Source organism: Oryza sativa, chromosome 3 (assembly GCF_034140825.1).
Source record: "Oryza sativa Japonica Group chromosome 3, ASM3414082v1".
Lineage (NCBI taxonomy): Eukaryota > Viridiplantae > Streptophyta > Magnoliopsida > Poales > Poaceae > Oryza > Oryza sativa.
Genome location: NC_089037.1, coordinates 36,192,084 through 36,217,423, shown reverse-complemented (window position 1 = coordinate 36,217,423; position 25,340 = coordinate 36,192,084). Strand labels below are relative to the sequence as shown.

The following is a 25,340-nucleotide window of genomic DNA, read 5'->3' as shown; positions in this document are numbered from 1 at the left end:
TTGCTATAAAAAAATTTCTAGTTTTTTTATCTTTTTAACGGAAATTTTCTATATAAAAAGTTTTCGTGAAAACTTCCTATATATGTAGGGAGATTTTTTATACATATATATATATAGACTTTGTATATGTAAACTTTATATAGAAATTACATCATACTTACAAAGTTTAGTGCAGAAATAACAAAATGCTAAAGGAATGTTTTTTAAATGAATAATATCCTTAGAAAATTTCTATAAATAGACTTTTTATATAGAAAGAATATATGTAAACTTTATGTATATGGACTTTGACTACGTACACTTCATATGGGCCGAAGAAGTTGTAGGGTCGTATCCACGTAGTAGTAAAGTATATTTGTACAAGAAAAAGTACACCGGAGGTCCCTCAACTTGTCATCGAGTTTCAAAATTGTCCCCTAACCACGATACGAGATATCCGGCGTCCCCCAACTTACGAAACCAGTGCAACCTAGGTCCTCGGCGGTTTTGAGTCCGGTTTTGTCCGATGTGGCAGCTGACTCAGCGTGGGACCCACGTGGGCCCCACGCGTCAGCCTCTTCTTCCCCTCCCCTCACCTCTCTTCCTCTCTCCTCTTCACGGCGCCGGCGGAGGGAGAAGCCACGCGCGGGCAGCAGGCGATGGAGTGGCGCGTGGGCGGACGGTGGGCGGAGGGCGGACAGCGGAGCGGCGCTCAGGCGGACACAAGGCAGAAGGGAAGGGCGGTGGCGGCGGGAGCACGGGGGAGATCGAAGAGGACGACCTCAAGCACGGCGGCAAGCATAGTGGGGCGACGACGAGGCGAAGCGGAGCGGCGGCGCGGCAGTGAGGCGGCGGCGGGCAGAGAAGGCAGGTGGAATGGGGCGAGGGCGGCGGAGCAACCAGGCGGAGTGGGACGACGGGTACTGGAGCTCGCAGATGGCCGGCGGCACAAGACTGCGGCGACAACGGTGAACGGCGCCGCGACGGCGAGAACGGAGGGCACCGGAAGGAATAGCATGACGCGAGCAGCTCATCGAGGACGCCGCCGGCTTCGCAAGGGGTAGCACAACGACAGATGGCGAAGGGAGACGGGAATCCAACGAAGGATGTTGGGGTCGTCGGCGGCGGCGGTGGTGACCCAGATGGGAAGCAAGGGGACGGCGCCGCCGGGGGAGCCGTGGAAGTGGAGCGTGACGCAGAGGCAGCTGCTGCTGCCGCCGCCTCCGCTGTCGGTGTCGCCGCCCGTGTTGCGGCTGCCGCTCCGCCGTCCGCCCGCGCGCCGCTCCGCCCGCCGTCCGCCGCCCACCGCTCGCGCGCCACTCCGCCGCCTGCCGCCCGAGCGCCGCTCCGCCCGCCGTCTGCCCGTGCGCCACTCCGCCGCCCGCTGCCCGCGCGTGGCTTCTCCCCCCGCCGGTGCCATGAAGAGGAGAGAGGAAGAGAGGTGAGGGGAGAGGAAGAAGAGGCTGACGCGTGGGGCCCACGTGGGGTGCCACGCTGAGTCAGCTGCCACATCAGATAAAACAAGACTCAAAACCACCGAGGGATCTAGTTTGCACTGGTTTTATAAGTTGGGGGACGCCGAATATCTGGTATTGTGGTTGGGGGATGATTTTGTAACTTGATGACAAAGTTGAGGGACCTCCGGTGTACTATTTCCTATTTGTACACCACCAGCAACATGATCTGACATCTAGCTCCAAAACATATGTGCATTCGTCTATAATTATCCATTCACATAAATAGACAAGTATTTGTACAGCGTAGAATTGCATAGTACAGAGATAAGCACACGTCGGCAGTTTAAACAAGATTAATTAAGGAGAAAAAAAAGCTGAATCAGTGTGCTACACAATCACCCAAAGCACACGCCTACACGCAGCAAAAGAACATGAAAGCACGAGAAATTAAAATTAAAAACACCGAGCGGATCTCCCAGCGAAATCGTTCGTTTTGATCTCATCAGCTGATGCCGTCGAAGTTGCTGCTCATGAGCGACAATGTCGCGCTCGGTAGCACCCGGTTCACCTGAGGTTGCTCTGCGAATTGATTAAACCAAACACACCATTGCGTTCAGTTCGCATCATCAGGATCTGACAAAACTGTAGCTAAAATCACCAATTAATTAATTTGATTAGACTACTCACTCTTAACCGCCTCCAGCTCCGACGGAGTGAGCCTCGCCGAGAACCCGCTCACGACGTTCTTGTAGTTGTATATGATTGCCCCCTTCGCCTTCTCCTCGCTGAATTCATTTCCAGATTCCAAATCATTTATCAGAAGTTGCATTAATTCAGAATTGTTAATTTGGATCGGTTGATTTTGATCGATGCAGCGGCGAGGATGGTATACTATTACCTGCCGAGCGCGGCGGCGAGGATGGAGAGCTGGTAGGCGGTGCAGACGACGCCGGAGGGCGGGGGGTCGACGAAGACGAGGTAATTAGCTGCGCCGCCTTCTCCGGCGGCGACAGCCGCGGCCATGGCGACGGCGGCGGCGAGGAGGAGGGAGACGGTGGCGGTCCAAGGTTTCATGGCGAGATTGGCGAAGGATCTCAGCGGTGCCTCTCCTCTATCGGATTGCTGTTTATGAGCAGCGAACGAGAGGTCCGTATTAAGCTGCGGGATGCATTAGCATTAGCTCCTATAATAGAATGTGAATGTATAGCTAATCTGCATTTTGGAAAAAATGGAGCTTAATTAACAAAATACAATATTACACTTGTGTTCATTCAGATCAAGTAAGGATACAAAACTACGTATGTATTTTTACAAACTAACAAAAATACAGAACCGGACTCCCCTGAATCTGCAAAGTGCAATACCTAAAAACTCCACACGCGCGCTGTTAAATACACGTAAAACTTGAACATAGATTTTCATAATTAACGAGTAGAAGCAAACACGTAGTATTAATTTCTGTGTGTATGAATTTCTTGAGGTTTTCATCAGGTGACAGCACATGCAATGTCATCGATCATACGACGACGGGCGCAACGGCGGCGTCGGAGCCGTGCTTGGTGACGTCGTACATCTCGCCGTCGCCCCAGAGCGCGTAGGCCTCCTCGCCGTGGACGGCGTCGTCGCCGACCTCGAGCTTGTCGTCGGGCATGCGGAGCGGGACGAGGAGGTTGATGGCGAGGCAGATGAGGGAGGTGACGGCGACGTTCCAGGCGACGACGAAGAGGCCACCGGCGATCTGCTTGCCGAACTGGGCGCCGCCGGCGCCGCCGTAGAAGGCGCCCCGGGAGTCGGCGACGGGGAGGAAGAGGTTGCAGAGGGTGGGCTCGGCGAAGAGGCCGGTGAGGAGGCCGCCGAGGAGGCCGGCGACGCCGTGGGTGTGGAAGACGCCGAGGGTGTCGTCGACGCGCTGCAGGATCTTGGAGCGCTTGTGGAGGATCATCATGGTGTACCACGGGATGCTGCCGGCGAGCACCCCCATCACCAGCGCCGCCCACCCCTGCACCACCCCTGCAATACCAATCCATACAACGTTTGATTCTTCGTCTTATTTACTTTTTTAATGATAAATATTCTTATTGTTATTAGATGATAAAACATGAATAATACTTTATATATGTCTATTTCATTAAAAAAATTATAAATTTTTTAAATAAAACAGATGGTCAAACGTTGGATACAGAAATACAAAAATGAACTTAATTTAGAACGGAGGCAGTAATTCAGTACTAAGTTGCTATGTTTTGATACGAAAAGAGTACTTTCTCCGTTTTACAATGTAAGTCATTCTAACATTTTCCACATTTATATTGATGTTATTTGTTAGAATGACTTACATTGTAAAACAGAGGTAGTATATGTTTTATTGACATTCATGTATATATTGTATGGAAAAGAAAAATCATAATATTATGCTCTATTGAAATCTGTATTATACGCACGAATCTAAAAACAAATATAACGATAAGGGGGTGTAGGTGTGTGTCGTAAATAAGGACACGGATCCTTTGCAATAGCAGTGACGGTGGCTGATGTCATCGATTGCTATGGAGTACTGTAGTCCATCTTCGCCGCGTAAATAGACTTTGAACGAAGTCACCGACGGAATGGGAGGCTGTAAAATATTCTACTTTTATTTTCAGTGTGCTTTTCTTGGCTGCTTGCGTACAAGAAAAACTCAGAAAAAACAAATTGGCAGTGTCAGACGACTTTGACTTTACTAGTACTACGAGTTAGTGATAGGTATTGACATAAGCACGAACGACAAATAAGATTCCTGGTTTCCGACGAAATATGTACTACCTCCGCCCAACTTTAATCATTCGTTTTATTTAAAATTTTTTTATAATTAGCAATTTTGTAGTTATAAGATGATAAAACATAAATATTACTTTACTCGTGAATTATGTTTTTAATTTTTTTCAAAAAATTTTCAAATAAGACGAGTTGTCAAAGTTGAATGCGGAAAACCATAGCTGCACTTATTTTGGGACGAAGTGATTATGTATCAACCAACCTAGATTCCGATGAACGTTTTGTATTTGTTCACATTAGGTACTGTAGTGACCAGTGACCGGAAATTGAGTATGAAAAATTTACGACTCTTCGACTACAAGAGAGAGAGAGAGAGAGAGACATGATGAATCAGTTGCGTGTGCGTGTTTAATTAGTTGCCACAAAATGGTAAACGGCGTAATCTACGGGGAAAATGCAGATTATTTGGCAGGCAAGGTAACGAACCTCCTGTATTGTTGGCAACGCAGACAGTTTAGAATTCAAAGTCAAAACAACCTGGGCGTGAAGGATCATTAATCTGCAAACCGGGATAATCTAATCTAATTAAGAATCGATCCGAGCTCGTCACGCGCGCCATCACGTTATAGTTCATCGATCCCAAAGTTAATTAGAGTACTAGACAACAATTTGATTAATATAAGGCTATGTTAGGTACTCAGTTTTTCCAATTTCAACTCCTTTGTTTTGCATACACGTGTCTTCCCAAACTACTAAATGGTACATTTTCGTAAAAGTTTTGTATAGAAAGATTGTTTTTTTAAAAAAAATAACAATAATTTACTTTTAAGTTATTTTAGCTAACACTTAAGTAATAAGGTTTCGTTTTCTGTGTAGTGTGATGAATGACGTACCTGCAGCGGGGGTGATGCAGACGAGGCCGGTGATCATGCCCTGGACGGCGCCGACGACGGAGGGCTTCTTGAAGAAGATGACGTCGAGGCATGTCCAGACGATGAGGCTCATGGCGGTGCAGATGTTGGTGTTGAGGACGGCCATGGAGGCGACGGAGTTGGCGGCGTACGGACCACCGCCGTTGAACCCTGCCCACCCCATCCATAGTAACCCTGCCCCCGTCAGCGTGAACAGTATGTTGTTCGGCGGGAACCTCTCCCTGTCCTTCTGTGCCCTTGGCCCCACCTGCCAGCCACACATTGATATATATGTACACTTGTCAGAGCCACTTCGACGTCGGCGGCGGCGGAGTACTATTGTTTAGCTTATTCGTGAACGATAAGTAATTCGTGAATAAAACTTTTATATATATGTTCTTAGCGAACTTAAAAAAGGCTGAAAAATAAACTTCGATGAAAAAGCTCCAAAATCAGCTTTAAATTAATATAAGGTTAAAAATTTTAATATTGGCTTATGAGTATAAGCATAAGCGAAAAGATGAGACTGGTGGTACGGACCCAGTAGGCGGCGGTGAAGCCGGCGATGCCGGCGGAGACGTGGATGACGTAGCCGCCGCAGTAGTCGATGACGCCCCAGTGGAAGAGGAAGCCGCCGCCCCAGAGGGAGAAGGCGCCGACGGTGTAGGAGAAGGTGAGCCAGAGCGGGACGAAGATCATCCAGGCGAGGAAGCTCATGCGGCCGAGGAGGGAGCCGGCGACGAGGATGAGGGTGATGGCGGCGAACACGCACTGGAAGTACACCACCGTCGCCATCGGGTACAGCGGCTCCACCGCCGCCGTCTCCACGCTGCCGTCGGCGCGGTAGTGGACCGTCGCCGGCAGCGCGGCGCGGCCGACGAGGAGGCCCTGGTCCAGCGCCGGCCGCGCCTTCCCCCAGATCGGGAGGAGCTTCTCCCCGAACGACATGTTGTACGCCCAGGTGACCCAGCAGATCCACACGGCGGCGAAGGCGTAGAGCGCCATGAACGCCGAGTTCACCGCCCACTTCTTCTTCACCACGCCGCCGTACAGCACCACCAAGCCCGGCACGCTCTGCAGCCCCACCACCGTCGCCGCCACCAGCTGCCACGCGTTGTCGCCCTTGTTCAGCCAGTCCGCCACCGACGCCGACGTGTTCCCCTGGTACGCCAGCGGCACCACCGTCGCCGACGACGACATCTTCGTCGCCGATTCAACACACACTAAGCTTAGTATGCTTTCTTTAATTTGGTATCCTAGTTAGTGTTAGTTAGGCAGCTTATATAGAGATAGAGAGAGGATGCATGGTCCAGGTGGCGATCGATTAACCATTTTGACTCGCTAGCTAGGACTGTACGTACTAGCGGTTAAGATAAATTTAAGAGAGGTTAAATTCGTTTGTTTAATTAGGGAAGGAATCATCAACGACCAGCATGTACACCACAAACTCGTTTGAAGTAGCCATGAGCACATGACTTTGGCTGCATGTAGTACAGATCATCATCCACATCAACTAATTAATATATTTTTCTCATTTTTACCCAGCAGCAGATTCCTGGCTACAAGCCTACTACAACCCTAGCTTTGTCCATCAAGATTCAATAATGATTAAGAAATGATCAAGTATACTTGCTGTTTTGACTAAAGAAATCTGTACTTGCACTAAGTTTACAAATACTGTATATTTTGGTCTGTTAGTAGTGTGCAGAGAAGTGCAGCTTAGCATGATCAAGCAATCTAATTGGAGGTTGTGTCGTGCTGGTCATATACATGAACTTTCTGCATAATAATCTATGCTGCGCAAAGATTCTTCCGGTACATCATAAGTTCTAGTAAATGTAGTTTTCTGTTTCAATGATGCAACCTACGATGCAATGGCTATTCCAATCGGGAACATGCAGTACAAGTGCGATCTTCATGTTTTCTTCTTCTACGTGACTACTGATGAAAAAAAAACTAAAAATATACGCTAAGTTGCAAAATGAGTACTCAAACCTATATCATACTAGTAATACTGATGAAATTAATACCGAAAAATACATTAAGTTTTAGCAGACGTACTACTGGCATGAGCATGACAATGCTAGCAAGGACATGCATCTAGAAATCTATGGCATGATATCTTTGACTAAACGCTAGCACCAGTGTTATTGACCTCACCAACAAATCTGACAGTGCATAGAGATTCTTGTAGCTCTGACCTCAGTTAACACAGGCCCATGTATACATTTCTACTGAACACTAGTACTCCGTACTACTTTTCACCAAACATATATATTCGATCATGTGTGCAAATACTGGGATTGCTACAAGTGTGTTTCATATATAAGGCAGGTGCTAGGCGCACGCGTGTATTCTTATGTGAGCACATCCAAAAACTAGACCAATATACCTTAAGATTATTAAAGTTAATATAAACATATTGCTATTAACGGGTACATCACTTAATTACCACCAAAAGAATAGTTAATAAAAAATACGAGCAATTAAACGTGTTGAGTCTAATATTTAAATATGGCTGGTTATATCAGTGGGTAGGTTCCACTACAGAAAACCTAGCGAGCTAAGCTATGCTAAGTTTGTTTCCTCCATTTTTAAATATTCAATGGTTGATTTTTCGACATAATGTTTAACTATTTATCTTAATATAAAATACTATGAATTTAATAAAAAGACTAATTCCTAAAATACATCGCAACAAAACAAAATAAATGGTTCTCTAAATAAAGAAAATGATCAAATATTATGTCTAAAAGTTAACGTCTTATATTTAAAGTGGAGGCAGTATTATCGCAGAACATTTTGACCGTCCCTTTCCATGTATAGTGCTACAATGACCACTTAAGTTATACTCATAAGTTCTCAAAACAAAAAAAGTCATATTCATAATACTCTCGAGCATCCCTCTCCTATTAGTTTTAGGAGCTTCGTATGCATGACCTCACGCATACGACCCGAATAACATTTATTTAAATTAGTATTCTTAATTATAGAGTACTCTTGCATTTAGATTATTGCGCTGGTATGCTTTTTTTTTTACCTTGATCCATCGATATAGGCTTCGTAACTGGGCGTACATTAGAATCTTAGAAACTAGGTGATTTTCTGTGCTTTACAGCGGGAATTACTAAGCAATTCTCAATATATATTTTTTTTCGACAATCAAGTTAGGAGTAAAAAGCAAAAATATAATGAAACATCAGTACTTATCATAAAACAAACAAATGATACCCGTGCTTTAATGTGAAATATATTGATAAGTATATGTTAAATATTAGTAAATGATAGATAGATTTGTTAAAATATTGTGCAAATGATGAGAGGGGTGATGTGATTGGATATGCTTGCATGTTGATTTGTAGAATTAAATACTCCCTCCGTCCCATAATATAAGGGATTTTGAGTTTTTGCTTACACTATTTGATCACTCGTCTTATTCAAAAAATTTATACAAATATAATTAAAAAACAAAAAGTTGTGTTTAAAGTACTTTAAATAATAAAGTAATTCAAAAAAATAAATAATAATTCCATTTTTTTAATAAGACGAGTAGTCAAACAGTGCAAACAAAAACTCAAAATCCCTTATATTATGGGACGGAGGGAGTAAATTGTAGATGATGCTGTATGTTTGCATGAGTTTAAATATATAATTATTACTAGTAGGTAATGATGTGGCATGGTTATATTTTGAGCTTTAGATTTGGTGGACTATAACTTTATATAAAGTATATATTAAAGCCCTGACTTAACAAATGCTAAGAAGTGAAAATAGTACATTTTAATTTGGAGTACTATGTATATTCATCGAAGTTACACAATAAACTAGATGGACTCATTTTTTTCATTTAACAACAAAAAAAATTGTATCCTGGTGTAGTGATTTGTTTTATATTAAACGTAAAAAAAATTGTATACCTTCACATCGTTGCTATAAGCTATAGTTCTTTGAGGTGGCCATGATTACCATTGAACATTTATCGGAGCTAAAGAAAATAAGCTCGTTCTAGGATTAGGTAAAGGATAATAGAATGTTATTATGATTCGTTTCGATGTGCATGAAAACACGCTGATTTTACTCTGTACATGCATGTTATACGTGGCTAGGGGACTGTCAGGACGACTGAGAGACAGCAAACAGAATCCAAACATGTGACTTCGCTTGAGTAAGGAAGTAAGGGGTTAAGCTTAATTACTCTGCAAGTTAACGTGCGTAAGTTGTAACCAATTATTCCGCACGTTGCCCATGGTTTCTTGTTACTACTATAGCTAGCTAGCTTTCTTTGATGAGTGCATATGCCTAGTTTGTCTCATCATGTGGCAAACTCAATCAACGACAGGCATGCATGCTCCATTGCTTGTTCTTCCAGCCAGGATTAGAAGGACAAGGACTACTACAACAAATTAATTTAGATTACTTAACCTTCAATTTATCACCAAAGTCTGCAAGTATGCATTTGAATTGTATACATACAAAATCTCTTGTGCTCTTCAAGTAATTACATGATTCAACTATGTGTTGTTCTTTTTTAGTTCATATACAATATATTGTCATCAATTATCACATCCACACATCATTGCAAATTCTGACAGAAAACACAAGTGCAATCAAGCAGGTCCCCAACAACGAGCGGACATCATTAAGCATAGTACAAGAAGATCTGCTAGATAAACACTGAAAAATCAGGTTTGAGTACACACCAAATCAACCAGTAGACTTTTATTTTGTTTTATGTGTAATCTGTCCTGCTTACTTGTGTTCTAATTTCTATATATATGTATATATCGAGGGAAACAGCTGTGTAATTGCACATCATCATGCCACCAGTTTGAGTACAAATAAATTAGACCTGTCATCATAATGGCATATTTACATTAATTAATTAGTTAGTGTAAGAGACAGCCATAAGCTAACTTTTGTGGATTATGACAGTACTCCCTCAATTCTAAATTGGTCTACATATTTCATATATACACTAAGATCAAGAAAAGCTAATAACTCTCTCATACTATATTTACTCTAACAACAAACTCGATGCATGCACCATCCATACTATTTTCTAGCCAATAGCAAATCAAGATATTACATGTGTGTTATAAATATTTATGTGCATGAATGTATGCATCAATATCCATTTACTTCAATACACAAATAACGAATAGACTTAATGAATGAACAAATATGTAGATCGATTTGGAATGGAGGAAGTACTTTTTAATCACAAGAATACTCCCTTAAACCGTTGGGCGCGGCAACCAAAAATACACGTTGTGCACCAATGTCAACCAGAGTTTCATACGACGTACTAGGAATTAATAGCCTAAACTTTTTAATTCCTCTTTTTTTCAGGGCAAAGTGATAGCGTATGTAAATTCAGGAAAGGGATCGGACAACGCTTTGTGACAGGAATCAGAAGTTTCAGAACAATCAATCCGTCCTCGGATCCATCCAGCAGGAGAAACAGGTACTGTATGCCTGAACAATCATAACTTGTTAATGTGTCACATTCTAGTACCAGTTCAGTTTTGTAGGATGGAGAGAGTATATTCTGAATGATCTGATGACTAACCTAAGAACACAATATTAAGGAAATCTAGTAGCCAGTATGAACACCCAATGTGTGCTGTCATGCGTCATGCGGCGCATCATCACTTCATCAGTCAGTATTATTATTATTATTATTATTATTGGTTCAGAGTAGTGAGCTCCAGAATAATGGCAGCTGATAGGCTCATCTTCAGATAACTACATAATTAAGCAATGCTGTCTCAAGAACCGTTGACATCGCAAAACAATAATCAATGAACGATGATGACAATGATGATGCTGGCCTTGGGGGGTGATGTGAGACTCCTGAAAAGTTAAGCAATGAACTGCATGCTACTGGAGTAGTAGCTAGCCCTAGCTGGCCGATGGTGATAAACTTGATCTTGGAATATTCTGATAGGGTTGGTGCTCTGTAAAATATACTTCACTAGTCGGTGGACGAGGTATTAGCTGACTGGAGTATATGCAAATTTGCATGCCCTTGAAGAGTTGACGTAGATTTATTTCAAAAGAAAAAGGACGAAGAAGTAGTAGTAGCTTGTAAACTTGGGAAAACCCAAGGAAACGTAACGCAACGCCCTTGTTGTTTCTTCGGGACTGTTCAAATTACTACCAAAATGAACATTTTAAAATTTGGTCATACCCAAATTTTGGCAAGTTGGTAACATTGCTAAATTTTGGTAGGATATATTAAATATGTTATTGTCAAATTCTTTAAGCAGTACCAATATGTGATAACAAACTAAATGCATCCATATATTTATTATTTGTTTTAAGAAATGGTATGGTTCAAGTTCATGTTATTTCTGAGTGTTTTGAGCTCAGCCCACGTTCTCATGCCCTAGAGCTCACATTGGGCCAGATTTTGAAGCCCAGCCCCAGCATAGCCGAGCGAAGCCTATGGGCCGTTTTCCTGTCAGCCCAGATAAGTATGAGGCTCATATACTACAGCCCAAAGAAGAAGCCCATGAAAAATCTCGGTGGAAAGCCCAGCTACCTCGCGAATTCGTCGTTTTCGGCGGCTCGAGCTCGAAGCCTCGAACGGAGTAGTTGCACGATGAATTTTTTTCGTTTTTAGATTTTTTTTAATATTTACAGAAATAATCTATCGACCAAAATAATTGCAGAAATAGCCCCTGCCGCCCTAATGGTGGGCGGCAAGCTGACGTGGCAGACGGTGGGTCGACCGCGCCGTCTGCCGCCGTCGGCCAAAATTGCGATTAGGCCCTTGCCGCCCATACAGAGGGCGGCAAGGGGCTAATTGCAATTTTGGCTGCCCATAAAGAGCTTGCGGCCGTACTTTTTCATCTGGATCCCTTGCCGCCCCAATAGAGGGCGGCAAGGGACCCAGATGAAAAAAGTACGGCCAAAAGATTTTTCTATGTTATGTTAATAATAAATAAAGAAGTATTTATTGGTAAAACTTGTTAATATTGTTATAAAAATGTATTGAAGTTGGTTGTTGCGCAATTTCATATGTTAAGTGAGGTATTATTTTGTACCTTATTCGACGTATTAGTACTCGGATAATTTATATAGGCCTATCGCAGTCTGGGACGTAGAAACATTATATGGACTTAAACAAGGAGAATTATGTAACATGAAGAAATAGTAGTACAATTTGAACATGATACGACTATTTGCATTGCGGTTACATAGATGATATTAGATTCGAACTAGAAGGGAGGTAGTGCAATAGTTGAACACAACGACGATGTAGTAATGGGACAAGGAAGCATGACAGTAGAAATTTCAATATGCCAAGTTGTCCGATAATAGCTAACCCCTACGTGAGGATCCCTCTCCTCTCTCAAACCGTGCTTTAGTAACCCTGTATTGCTCTGGTAGTTCAAGCTGCACAACACGGCTAGGTGGAGTTAGAACCCTTCTGGTGTCTATCTATTCTCTGTATTGACATCTCCTTGGTGGTTCCTGGGAGGAAAGAATAGATGTAAAGCAAGCAAAGTTAGTAAATGTTGTGAGAAAATAAGGATTCATGTAATCAAAATATTCTTACCATGAAATCGTCGTCAAGAATATTTGGACAAACAAAGAACCTTCGACCCAATGTTGTAGGATTTATGGAACGAAGAACCTGACAACGATCACCACACCTGCATCTTGGACGGGCTTCCCATGGAGGGAGTGCCGTAGTTAGCACCCGCCAGTCGCTCTGTTGTTCACGACATTGTCGTTCATAAGCCGCTTTTCTCTGTAAGTATTGCTCAGTACTTTCGGATGCGAAATACCAGCGACCTTCTTGTAAACAAGTGGTTAGATCGAGAATGGGATTTTCTGTATCGACCCACTCGATGTATGCGCAAGCCGTAGTGCGGGTCTGCCGAATAGAGTAGTGTTACGAAGAATAAAGCGATTGCCCATACGGAATGAATAAGCATATGCAGATAATAAAATACCTCACGGTCATAGTTAGGGCACCTAAAAAAGCGCCTTCCTCGAATATCAGGATTCCTCGAAGCTATTAGTTGGCATCGATCACCGCATAGGCAGCGAGGACGCTGGCACCAAGGTGGTAGTAGGTATACACAAGGATCGCTACGCCAGTTTGGATCCTCAACACCCCGGCGTCTAGCCATTGACGAAAGCCGGTCGGATTTGTAATGAAGCAAGTGGGGAAGAGAGTACTGAATGTGACTGAGTTCTGAAAGATTGTGAGGCCTCACTCGTTAAGGCGACTTATATAGGCGCAAAAAATCGAGTGATACCCCTGACATGTGAACGTGGTGGGGTATGGTGGGTACACCTGATTGGCGCCGAAAGATACATGCATGATCGGCGCCGAAAGTTACATTGGTCGTATGCGCCAAATGGCGGGCAAATACTCGTATCACACGCGAATAAAGGAGGCTGCATCGGTGCGGCAGAAAGTAGTCGTGCATGCGCCGAAAGGTATCGTGCATGCGCCGAAAGGTATCGTGCATATATAACAACAACGTAGTCATTACACAAGCATACAGTACTGGAAAGTGAAGCAAGTAAACAAAGAGAAGACTGCTCTACTGGCCCTGCCCCGCGCCGCGACCACGCTTGGTCCTCCGGGCCTGTGCTCGCACGTGGTCCTGGGAGTAGGTGAAACGATCCGGTGGCATAGCACGGGTAGCACGAGTGTCCCGCGGAGGAGTGGCCTGCGCCTGGTCCTGCGTCTGCACCGGCGGTGCGCCTCCCAGCTGTGAGGGGCCGATGATGTCCTCTGTCGAGCCTGAAGCGAAGTCGAAGTCAGTGATGTCGAAGAGCAAGGTGGAAGGCAGCAAGCGGTCCGACGAGGTCCCAGCATGGTCCAGTGGTGGACCCTGACTCGACGTGCCGGCTGCCTGTGACGAAGTCCCGGTGTACTGCCAGAACTGCGCTGAGTGCGAGGTCGACACAGCTGCCTGAGACGCTGACCCTGCAGCCTGGGAGAAGTGGGCAGCCTGCGTCATAGCGAACTGGGCGAAACCTACACATCGACAACGGGACCCTTGTAAGCTAAGACATAAAATGTATGTAAATTGATTGTCGAAGTAATGTTGTTTTTTTAAGTACCTGTGGGGGGCACAACAGAAGGCCTAGCCGAGGAAGGCGGGGTGTTGAACGGTGCACGAAACCCTGAAGCAATCGGCAAGTGAAACGGCTCACTTATATGTGCGAGGCATGTACAGAAATAGTAATAAAAATACTTACCTCCGTGCGGAGGGGGAGTCGGCCTAGGAACGTGAGCAGCTGGATGGGGACTAGTCGGTACGGGTGGCCGCTGTACAGCTACGTCTGCCCGAGCAATGTCGTCTGCACGACAGGTGAGCACTCGGAGAATCGAGCGCATCGACTCCACCATCCGCGTGTACGTCGTCAGGTGCTCCTCTACGGGTACCGGAATCCCCGCGCCTAAACGTTGGATCGTCGTTGAACCGTCAACGACGACCCGGTTGATGTCGTCGACCTGCATGGTTAATTTGTTCGTAAATATTTGTAAAATTTGACGAAGAGAAAGACATGAAAACATAAAGGAATGGTGCGATGCAGGGTACTCACAGCACGAGCGAAGTCCTGGTCGCGGTGCCTGGCATAGAGGTCTCTAGTGCTCGCAACGTGGGGCTGCTGCTCCAAGGGAGCGAAGGTGACCCTAGTACGGGTGCGTGGCTGGTACCAGCGTAGGTAGGCCTGGTACGACTCCTCAGTGTGTGGCTCTCCCTCGTGGTCCATGACCTCCTCGGTTGCGAGCAACCAGTCCTCAACAAAAGTCGCCAACTTGGCGGGCCAGTCGCCAGCTGACTGCTGACCCTTGCGCGAGTACCTGCGAATTAATGTGTAATATTAGTGTGAAACGACAGATGTTACAAATTATTGTGAACAGGCAGATTTTAATGCAACAACGGAAAGCGTAGTGCAAGATCTTACCGGTGAACAGCAGCTGGGACGGTGGTCGGAAACGGTACTGGAAAGGGCTGACGGAAGCCGAACTGCCGCATTACGCGGAAAGGGGCGTGAGGCTCAACGCAGATGTCGAAGACCATCGGAACTGTAGTCATCCAGTACGCCTGGTCCCTGGTGCAGAGTGTGGACAGACCCAACGGCGCATGAGCCTGGGTAGCCGCGGCACTGTAGGGCTCCCACACGACGTCAGTCGGCAGAAGGCGGTCGAACTCCATAACAAACTCAGGATACGACCGCCTAACCTGGACGTGAGCCCATCGGCGCTGCAATACGAGACGATCGATGTGATGTACAATGAACTTAGCAATTAACTTAACAATACGATAAGATCGATGCAACGTACCTGACGACGGCACCACAGAGTACCCATCGTAGGATAGTCGACCTCTGGTCGCTCCTCGTACAGTGACTCCTCGTACGCGTGCTGGTCCACCTCAGGGCGGCCGATCGCAATCCTCTCAGCTGCCCAGATAGAAAGAAAGAGAGGGCACCCACCAAAGGTCGCGCTGGGATCCGTCTTCGTGCAAGACTCACAAAGTGCACGGTACAGAGCCGCCAACAACGCGGAACCCCAGCTCCACTGAGGCACCTCGCCTACCGCGGCGTCGGCGATGCTCCTGGCGTAGTGCACGAGTCCCTTGTCGACCGCGTGCCCGTGACCGCCACAGAACATCACCCAGCCAAAAAGCCAGAGCAAGTACGCCTCCAAACATCGGCTGTAGGAGTACTCGTCGGCCTCCGCCTATAGCTGCTCAACCTGCAAGCCGTCGATAAAATGTTAGGCACCTTAACTACGGACTAAATATGTAATACGATTGTCATTTCGGTACAAAAACACTCTCGGTGAACTGAAGCAGCCACCTCTTCGTAGGTCCGGTGTTGCGGTGGTGTGCCAACGGCTCGAGCGGGAGGTGCGGTGCGCGCTGTACTAGTGCGAAACGTGCCGTCAGATCGTCCTGCCAGTCCACAGCCATGGTCACTGGCCCAACAGCGTCTCCCGCGAGCGGTAGCCCTAACAAGTACGATACGTCCTGTAGGGTAGGGGCTACCTCACCGCACGGCAAGTGAAAAGTGTGCGTCTTTGGCCTCCATCGATCGACCAAAGCTGCTAGGAGGGACCTGTCCACAGTCCATCGTCTGGCTGGGTCCGCGTCGCCGGCCGCAGCCTCCACCAGCCGACGCATCGGTAGGAGGCCGGCCTCACGTAGCCTGCAATAACAAATTAATATGTCATTATAAAAAATATTACAGTGCAACTAACTTATAGTAAAACACTGTTCGTACCTCTCGACAAAGGAGTCATGAACCGTGAGTAGCTCACCGCACGTCCGTGCCCGGAACGTCCCAAGCTGAGCCCCCTGCACCGTAGTAAGGTGAGACCGGTGTCGGTGATCTATCGCCGGGTCCAACAACTGAGGTGTATCCTGACGTGCCATCTCTGAAAAATATAGTGTTTCGTGTTAGAACAATTCAAAAAATAGTAATGTAAAACAAAAGATAACTTGCAAAATTATAAAATAGTAATAAAATCATGAGATTAATTATGTACAACAAGAGTACAGGCTATTTAAATATAGCAAACGTTACTAATGGTACATAACGATGACGTGCAATTTAACATATATGTAGAGTTCAATAATATAACATAACATTACGTGTCGAAGTCCGACATACATCAGCATACCTAAGACGTTAGGCGCCTTAGTCCGACGTTACATCACGAGACCTAAAGACATGACATGCCGAAGTCTGACATTACACGACGAAACATAAACACATCGATAAGTTCGAAACGAATTACAAGCAAATCCACATGCCGACATAGAACATAAGAACTACACCACGTAGCCAGACGTGGCACGACGACGCCTAGGACGTGGTCGAGTGGAGGTAGTGCCTTCACCCGTAGGGCGAGCTCCATCTGCTGCTGATCCTGATAGTCCTGCCTCCGTCGCACTTGGTTTCTCCTTGTCTTTAGGACAATGCTTGTAGGTGTGCCCATGTTCATCGCATTTGCTGCAACGCTTCACCATGCCAGCCTCCGACTCGTCCATATCGTTGCGGATGCGACGAGTCCTCCTCCTTCCAGCCTTGCCTCGGAGCTTCGATGGGTCAGGAATATTGAGTACTTCATCGTTAGTCTCTGTGAACTCCCCAGCTATGCCGAACCCATAAATCTCGCCGCTCCATGTATGATATATTGCTTGCTTACTGAAGTACTGTGACACATATACTGCATCTGGTATGCCACACTCCGCTGCGGCAGCAATGACATGGGTGCATGGCCTGTGGAGCAGCTTCGGCTTTGCACAAGAGCAATGACATGTGCCGTCGGCTTTGAGAACACACTCCTACTTCACTCTCTTGCGGTAGATACCCCTGCCTGCCTTATCTTGACATAGTATCTCAAACCTGTGCTGTTGGGTACCTTGCACTAGAGCTCGATGTTTCATGGCCTTTTTACGCAACTCCTCTAGCTTTTTCTGCATGAAAGCTCCAAACAAAATGCTGTTGTTCGGCATAGAGGGAAGAACTGCCTGGAACCGATCCCTAAAATACCTGCATGTCCCATGTAAAATGAACTCCACTATGCCAACTAGTGGCAGTCCACGGACACCGCGCATCACCCAGTTGTAAACTTCTGCCAAATTTGTTGTCATTATTCCATATCTAGCACCACCTGTGTCATACGCCTTGGCCCATTTCTCTTTTGGTTCATGCAGAATCCACTGAGAAAATTTCCGAATCTCCAATCCAGTTCTTCTAACCAATGTTGGACTATCCGTTGGGAGAGGTCCAAGAGCTTGAGGAGGGTCAGCAACGGCGGTCGATGGAGCTGCTGCACGCTGATCACTGCATTTGGCTGTCAACTCATCTAATCTCTTCCAAAGCTCATTGAATTTTTTCTCCTGGTTCTGATTGCACAGCCTCTTGAACATGTTCATGAGCTCCTTGTTCTTGAATTGCTTGAAGAAATTAGCTCCCATATGACGCATGCACCACCTACTCTGTACATCTTCCCAAACACCGGGGTATCCTCGTTCCATACTCCCAAACTGCAACTCTTCTATCACTCGCAGAATGCCAGCGTGCCTATCATGTATCAGGCACACATTTGGCCTCATACCAACAACTTTTGTTTTAACCAATTTCAGGAACCAGTACCAGCTGTCGGTATTCTCACTCTCAACAAAAGCAAATGCCAAGGGCAATACCTGATTGTTCCCATCTACCCCTATTGCTGTTAGTATCTGGCCCCGATACTTTCCTGTCAAGAATGTCCCATCAATACAGAGAACAGGACGACAGTTCACGAATGCCATCTTGCATACATGTAGAGCTAAGAACGCCCTTTGCAGCACACTCTTGCTAGGATATTCAATTGAGGGGAATTTCTTCACTTCGTAAGAGCTCCCAGGGTTTCTTTCCTCGATAACACCAAGCAGGCGTGGCAAATTGTCATACGAGGCTTCGTAAGTTCCAAATCTCATCTCTATTATTTTCTGTTTGGCCCTCCAGGCCTTGGCATAGCTAATAGTATACTTGTATGTCTCTTCGATGTGTCGGATTATTGACCTTGGTTCATATGTGAGATTATCGATGACATGCGCATACATCTCAGATGCAACAAATGCACAAGTAATGTTCCTGTGGTATTTCTAAACACCAGGTAGAAAACATGTATGCTTGGTAACGACTGACACTGTCCAATAATCCTTCCATTTCCCCTTATACGCGTGCACTCTCTAGGGACAACCATCTTTTTCCTTAACACACCGAACTTCATATTGCGACCGGTTCGACTTGGCAACCCAAAACTCTCTATGAAGTGACACTGCAAAATGTTTTACCGCCTCCTTCATATCTTCTGCTCTACTATAAATCGCTCCCTGAATAACCTCATTTTCTTTGTACTCCCATCTCACACTATCCTCTTCAGAGACGATCAGCCCAGAAAAATCCTCACTAGCCCATTCTGCTGGATTAATATCCGTCTCATCATCTAACGAATCACCTTCCTCTACACGCTCGTTGTCAGAATTCTCCCTCTCTATTTCATCCACAATGGCACCGACAGTCTCCCCCTCGTCGGCCACTCCACCTGGTTGAATACCAACTGGAGCTACTACGCCCCCGTCCTCTCGTGCGTTGACCTCCTCCACAGAAGTCTCGTTTACTTCAGCACTTGGTCCCTCGCCATCATCCATGTTCATCTGCACACCTGGATCCTTCGGGTGAACAAACGGAACCAAAGCTAGAGGCCACCCGCGTTGCAATGCATTTTCCAAATACCATCTCCACACTCGAGAGTTTTGAACTGGCATTAGTTCCCAATAAAAACCCTCAGTTGCCCGACTTACTATAACATTGATTGTTATGTCACTTGTCTGTGGATCAACTCTCAAGCCCTTCATTAACCATCCTTTTATAGAAGGTACACTCCTCTCAGCCGGTCTATCAATTCCCCTTTCTGATACAATAAAATCTGACAGATCTACCCCAGTTGGCCCGTAACGGACGTTTCCTGGTCCATGGTAAACTTGGAATATTTGTTTGTTCGACATATCTGTCAACGAAATAACTAGATCATATTACTCTTTCATGCAATAAACATCTACAACGTAATATCTTCTTGTGTAAGCCAATGCAACGGTAATGTATTGATTCCAAACTAGCATATCTACGTAGTTACTAATATCTACAATACGCACTTCTAGATTAGTACAACTAAAACCCTAAAAATATAATGCATTTTTTCAAACAAATTTTTAAAGAATACACACTATTTAACTCAATAGTCACATATAGGATCTATGAATATTACCTGAAATTGGCGTCTGAATCCGGCAGGGCTTCGCCCCTTCTTCTCTTCTCCTCCCCTCTCTTCTTTTTTTTTTCACTGGAATTGAGGAGAGAAGAATGAGGGCTGGGGGCTGGGCAGCAGGCCTTTTATAGGCAGCGAGGCCTGCCGCCCGGCCAAAGGGCGGCAAGGGGCCGCCTGCAAAATAGCCGGCCCCGACTGGCTTTTTTTGCATTCGGGCCCCTTGCCGCCCCACCAGAGGGCGGCAAGGGTTTTCCTGCAAAAAACCCTCCCTCCGTCACCGCCCGTTCCTCCCCCGTTTGCCACGTCAGCTTGCCGCCCCAGAGATGGGGCGGCAGGGTCTATTTTTGTAATTTTTTTTGGCCGATAGATTATTTCTGTAAATATTTTTAAAAAAAATCTAAAACCGAAAAAAATCCATTGCACGATGATGAGTCGATGAGATGACAAATTCACAAATGCTCCACTCAAGGAAGAGCGCCACCGTTCACAAACCTATCTTTCTGCTTTCCTAACCTGACATGTATTATTGTGTAGTACTCCCTCCGTCACATAATATAAGAGATTTTGAGTTTTTGTTTGCATTGTTTGACCACTCGTTTTATTTAAAAAATTTGTGCAAATATAAAAAACGAAAAGTTGTGCTTAAAATACTTTAGATAATAAAGTAAGTCAAAAAAATAAATAATAATTCTAATATTTTTTAAATAAGATGAGTGAACAAATAGTGTAAGTAAAAACTCAAAATCCCTTGTATTATGGAATGGAGTAATACGTACTACTTTCGTGTTGTCTGACTTGTTGTCTGCCTGTAATTTACTATTTACCCAGGGTCAACAATCAGTTTGACATTTTGTAAATTGTGATCCCTCTTGCGTTGATCTTCCGTTGTCACAGATTTTAATTTTCATACAAGTACTAATACATGTATTTCAGCCGTCAAAACCTTCCAGATATCGCACAACTCGCTAGCAATACAGAAGTAGTAATACTGTAACTTCCAAGAAGGATTAAGGAATAATCTTCTCTGAAAGGTCAAATATCAAATTCTGTCCCAAAATTCAGTAGCACAAAAGACAGTCGTACAAGAAAGGGAGAAGGAAAAGAAACATTCGTAATTAATTCTGAATTTTAATCTCACTGCTTATGTTAATTACTAAACCGAGTGACACACTGACACCTGAAGAAGATGAATCATTAACGACCATGGAGAGAACCACAACGAAAACAGCAAACGATAATGTGGTCTGAGGATGATGAGCCGCCCATGTTGACCAACCTACTCCACTAGGCTGACCACCACTGCAACCATCAGCTCATCAGGAGCACGAGCACGAGGACTCATCAAGGCCGTCCATGGTCCATTGGACGCCTGTGATTGCTTCCTGAGGGAGACTGTCATTCGTGAACGTCCACATACCGTGTTGCAACAGCAAAGTCGATGTCCATCCTGACTCGGTCTATTTATGCTCATAAACCATGGTCTCTTGTTTTTCTCTCTTTCTTTCGATGCTTCGACGAACTTGACTATTTGCTTCTTTTACTTCTTAATTTAAAAAAAAAGATTATTTGCTTCTTTTCTTACCAGGAACAGAAACAATTGATTAGTACAAAATGGTACTTCCTCCGTTTCACAATATAAGACTTTCTAGCATTGTTCACATTCATATAGATGTTAATGAATCTAAACACATATAAATATTTAGAATCATTTATATCTTTATGAATGTAAACAATGCTAAAAAAAATTTTACATTGTGAAACGGAAGGTTGTACAAAACAAAATACATCTTAAAAAAAATCACTTGGGGTTACATCTGAGAAAAAAAAATCTTAAGGATTAACAAACCAGCTATGCTCTCATTGGATGTACTAGTATCATGTATGATATGGAAGCATTTTATGTAAACTAATTGAGCACTTGAGGTGTTGAAGTGGCGTTAATTAGTCCAATAAGCAGACGATTTGACCCTAATAGAGTCATTACAAGGAGCAGCCCGGTCGGTCAGTGTGTGTCACTGTCTCTCACCCTCCCAACGCTTAGACATTTCAACGTTCTCCTCCACAGCAACAGCAGCAGCAGCAGCATCTCCTCTTCTTCACCGCATCTGCCAGCCTAGCGAGCCTAATCAGGTCTTCGTCTTCTTCTTCCTCATCCCCGTGCCAATACCGATTTCGCGAGCTCCGATGGATTCCGCGAGAGAGGAGACGTCGCCATGAGAGGGGAAGCCGAGCTGTGCGTGTAGCTCGCTGCAATCGCTGCGCCGGTCAAGAAACCAGCCGGAATCGGCGGCTGATTCCGGTGGAGGAAGATGCGGCGGAAGGCGGCCGGAGATGCTGCTCTGGTAGGCGGCTGCTTCTTGCTGCTCCTCCACCCTCTCCTCTCCCATGGCGCGGACATGCCGTTGGGCTCCTCCCTCTCGCCGGCGAACCAGGCGTTGTGGTCGTCTCCCAACAACACCTTCTCCCTCTCCTTCACGGCGTCCCCGACCTCGCCGTCCCTCTTCGTCGCCGCCATCACCTACGCCGGCGGGGTGCCCGTGTGGACGGCCGGCAACGGCGCGACCGTTGACTCCGGTGGCGCGCTCCGCCTCTCGTCCAGCGGCGACCTCCAGCTCGTCAACGGCTCCGGCGCCGTGGTCTGGTCATCGAACACCGGCGGGCAGGGGGTCACCACCGCCGCGCTGCAGGAGAGCGGCAACCTCCTGCTCAGGAACTCGTCGGCGACGTTGTGGCAATCGTTCGAACACCCCACGGACACGGTGGTGATGGGGCAGAACTTCACCTCCGGCATGAACCTCACCTCGGCGAGCTACCAATTCTCCCTCGACCGGAACACCGGCAACCTCACCCTCAAGTGGACCGGCGGCGGCACGGTCACCTACTTCAACAAGGGGTACAACACCACCTTCACGGCGAACAAGACGCTGAGCTCGCCGACGCTGGCGATGCAAACCAACGGTATCGTCTCCCTCACCGACGGCTCGCTCACCTCTCCCGTCGTCGTCGCGTACAGCAGCAACTACGGCGAGAGCGGCGACATGCTGAGGTTCGTGCGCCTAGACACGGACGGCAACTTCCGCGCCTACAGCGCGGCGCGCGGCAGCAACGCGCCGACGGAGCAGTGGTCGGCGGTGGCGGACCAGTGCCAGGTGTTCGGCTACTGCGGCAACATGGGCGTGTGCGGCTACAACGGCACGTCGCCGGTGTGCCGGTGCCCGTCGGAGAACTTCCAGCTGAGCAACCCGGCCGACCCGCGCGGCGGCTGCCGGCGCAAGATCGAGCTCCAGAACTGCCCGGGCAACTCCACCATGCTCCAGCTCGACAACACGCAGTTCCTGACCTACCCGCCGGAGATCACGACGGAGCAGTTCTTCGTCGGCATCACCGCCTGCCGCCTCAACTGCCTCTCCGGCAGCTCGTGCGTCGCCTCCACGGCGCTCTCCGACGGCTCGGGCCTCTGCTTCCTCAAGGTGTCCAACTTCGTCAGCGGGTACCAGTCCGCGGCGCTGCCCAGCACGTCGTTCGTCAAGGTCTGCTTCCCGGGGATCCCCAACCCGCCCCTCGGCGGCGGCGGGTCGCCGTCGGGCAGGGCGTCGGGCGTCCGCGGGTGGGTGGTCGCGGTGGTGGTGCTCGGCGCGGTGTCCGGGCTGGTGCTGTGCGAGTGGGCGCTGTGGTGGGTGTTCTGCCGGCACAGCCCCAAGTACGGCGCGGCGTCGGCGCAGTACGCGCTGCTGGAGTACGCGTCCGGCGCGCCGGTGCAGTTCTCGTACCGGGAGCTGCAGCGATCGACCAAGGGGTTCAAGGAGAAGCTGGGCGCCGGCGGGTTCGGCGCCGTGTACCGCGGCGTGCTGGCGAACCGGACGGTGGTGGCGGTGAAGCAGCTGGAGGGGATCGAGCAGGGGGAGAAGCAGTTCAGGATGGAGGTGGCCACCATCAGCAGCACGCACCACCTCAACCTCGTCCGCCTCATCGGCTTCTGCTCCGAGGGGCGCCACCGCCTGCTCGTCTACGAGTTCATGAAGAACGGCTCCCTCGACGCCTTCCTCTTCGCCGACGCGCCGGGCGGCAGGATGCCGTGGCCGACGCGGTTCGCCGTCGCCGTCGGCACCGCCCGCGGCATCACCTACCTCCACGAGGAGTGCCGCGACTGCATCGTCCACTGCGACATCAAGCCCGAGAACATCCTCCTCGACGAGCACCACAACGCCAAGGTCTCCGACTTCGGCCTCGCCAAGCTCGTCAACCCCAAGGATCACCGCCACCGGACGCTCACCAGCGTGCGCGGGACGAGGGGCTACCTCGCGCCGGAGTGGCTCGCCAACCTCCCCATCACGGCCAAGTCCGACGTCTACAGCTACGGCATGGTGCTGCTCGAGCTCGTCAGCGGCCACCGCAACTTCGACGTGTCGGAGGAGACCGGCCGGAAGAAGTACTCCGTGTGGGCGTACGAGGAGTACGAGAAGGGGAACATCGCCGCCATTGTCGACAAGAAGCTCCCCGGGGAGGACATCGACATGGTCCAGGTGGAGCGCGCGCTGCAGGTGAGCTTCTGGTGCATCCAGGAGCAGCCGGCGCAGCGGCCGTCGATGGGGAAGGTGGTGCAGATGCTGGAAGGGATCATGGATCTCGAGAGGCCGCCGCCGCCCAAGTCGTCGGACAGCTTCTTGAGCCTGACGTCGGCGACCACCGCCACCGGTGTCAGCGGCAGCGGCAGCACCAGCATGGTCTCCACGTTTACTTCCTCGGCGGCGCCGCCGGCGCCCACGCCGTCGCCGAACGTCGACGAGGTCCAGCAGGAGATGGCCGTGGGACGCTCGGCGTCGGCCAGGATCCGCGACCGGGCGTCTCGTTCGCTGCTGGGGCAGGAGCCATACATGACAATGTAAAACTTCATCTTCTCATGAGGTGAATAGCAAAATGATTTTGCTTTTTTTTTTTGCTCCAGTAAATGGGAAAATTGCTCTGGTTAGTGAGCAATTAGGGAGTTGATCTGGTTGATTTTGTTTTGGTGGAACATAGAAGCAGCTGTCGGTGGAAGAGAAGTGCTTTTCACTGATGGTGAGCAATTTCGTACTTCTACTTGAGAGGATATCTATGTGCCTGATGAGCTGAATTCTGCAATTTGTAAGTACAGATTAGATCAAACTCAATGGTATATTCGCGTTGTAACTTGTACAAATAATTCAAATGAGGCGATGCATTGATAAATGGAGTGCAAACATAGATGCAATAGCTTGTCTGATTGTAGATTATGGTTTTGGGGAAGCTAAAGCAAAGGCAGAGATAAGCAGATCAATAAAAATTCAGCTACTTCAGTTTGTTCAGTACTGAGAAGCAGCTTGCCTCACACTCACATGCATACTACTGGTAAGAGATTGTTTTGGCATTTGGGGCAAGGCATGAGCAATCTGGCAGATTGATAGTACACAAAAACAT

At 47.3% G+C, this 25,340-nt stretch overlaps 3 protein-coding genes across 3 annotated transcripts; 1 reads left to right on the top strand and 2 right to left on the bottom strand.

Moving 5' to 3' along the window:
- Positions 1-1,687: 1,687 nt before the first annotated feature.
- LOC4334718 (subtilisin-like protease SBT3.17) lies at positions 1,688-2,535 on the bottom strand. The gene is made up of 3 exons (NM_001419001.1): positions 2,335-2,535; positions 2,124-2,221; positions 1,688-2,015 (listed from the first exon to the last, which is right to left on the bottom strand). Exons 1-3 carry the CDS (start codon positions 2,508-2,510, stop codon positions 1,939-1,941), a joined length of 351 nt encoding a protein of 116 aa, NP_001405930.1. The 5' UTR covers positions 2,511-2,535; the 3' UTR covers positions 1,688-1,938.
- Positions 2,536-2,657: 122 nt separating this feature from the next.
- On the bottom strand, positions 2,658-6,354 carry LOC4334717 (ammonium transporter 3 member 2-like). The gene is made up of 3 exons (NM_001418998.1): positions 5,642-6,354; positions 5,084-5,369; positions 2,658-3,446 (listed from the first exon to the last, which is right to left on the bottom strand). The coding sequence occupies exons 1-3, from the start codon at positions 6,299-6,301 to the stop codon at positions 2,953-2,955; spliced, it is 1,440 nt and encodes a 479-aa protein (NP_001405927.1). The 5' UTR covers positions 6,302-6,354; the 3' UTR covers positions 2,658-2,952.
- Positions 6,355-21,976: 15,622 nt separating this feature from the next.
- LOC4334716 (G-type lectin S-receptor-like serine/threonine-protein kinase At1g34300) lies at positions 21,977-25,112 on the top strand. The gene is made up of 2 exons (XM_066308820.1): positions 21,977-24,809; positions 24,924-25,112. The coding sequence occupies exon 1, from the start codon at positions 22,214-22,216 to the stop codon at positions 24,788-24,790; it is 2,577 nt and encodes an 858-aa protein (XP_066164917.1). The 5' UTR covers positions 21,977-22,213; the 3' UTR covers positions 24,791-24,809; positions 24,924-25,112.
- The last annotated feature ends 228 nt before the right edge of the window (positions 25,113-25,340 follow it).

Excerpts from the sequence above, each read along its gene's own strand:
- LOC4334718 (NM_001419001.1), bottom strand. The coding sequence starts at position 2,510 with ATGAAACCTTGGACCGCCACCGTCTCCCTCCTCCTCGCCGCCGCCGTC. Across the intron at positions 2,222-2,334 it reads CTCGCCGCCGCGCTCGGCAG|CGAGGAGAAGGCGAAGGGGG; the intron begins GTAATAGTATAC and ends AAATGAATTCAG. Across the intron at positions 2,016-2,123 it reads GGAGCTGGAGGCGGTTAAGA|AGCAACCTCAGGTGAACCGG; the intron begins GTGAGTAGTCTA and ends ATCAATTCGCAG.
- LOC4334717 (NM_001418998.1), bottom strand. The coding sequence starts at position 6,301 with ATGTCGTCGTCGGCGACGGTGGTGCCGCTGGCGTACCAGGGGAACACG. Across the intron at positions 5,370-5,641 it reads GCTTCACCGCCGCCTACTGG|GTGGGGCCAAGGGCACAGAA; the intron begins GTCCGTACCACC and ends TGTGGCTGGCAG. Across the intron at positions 3,447-5,083 it reads CTGCATCACCCCCGCTGCAG|GGGTGGTGCAGGGGTGGGCG; the intron begins GTACGTCATTCA and ends TTGGTATTGCAG.
- LOC4334716 (XM_066308820.1), top strand. The coding sequence starts at position 22,214 with ATGCGGCGGAAGGCGGCCGGAGATGCTGCTCTGGTAGGCGGCTGCTTC.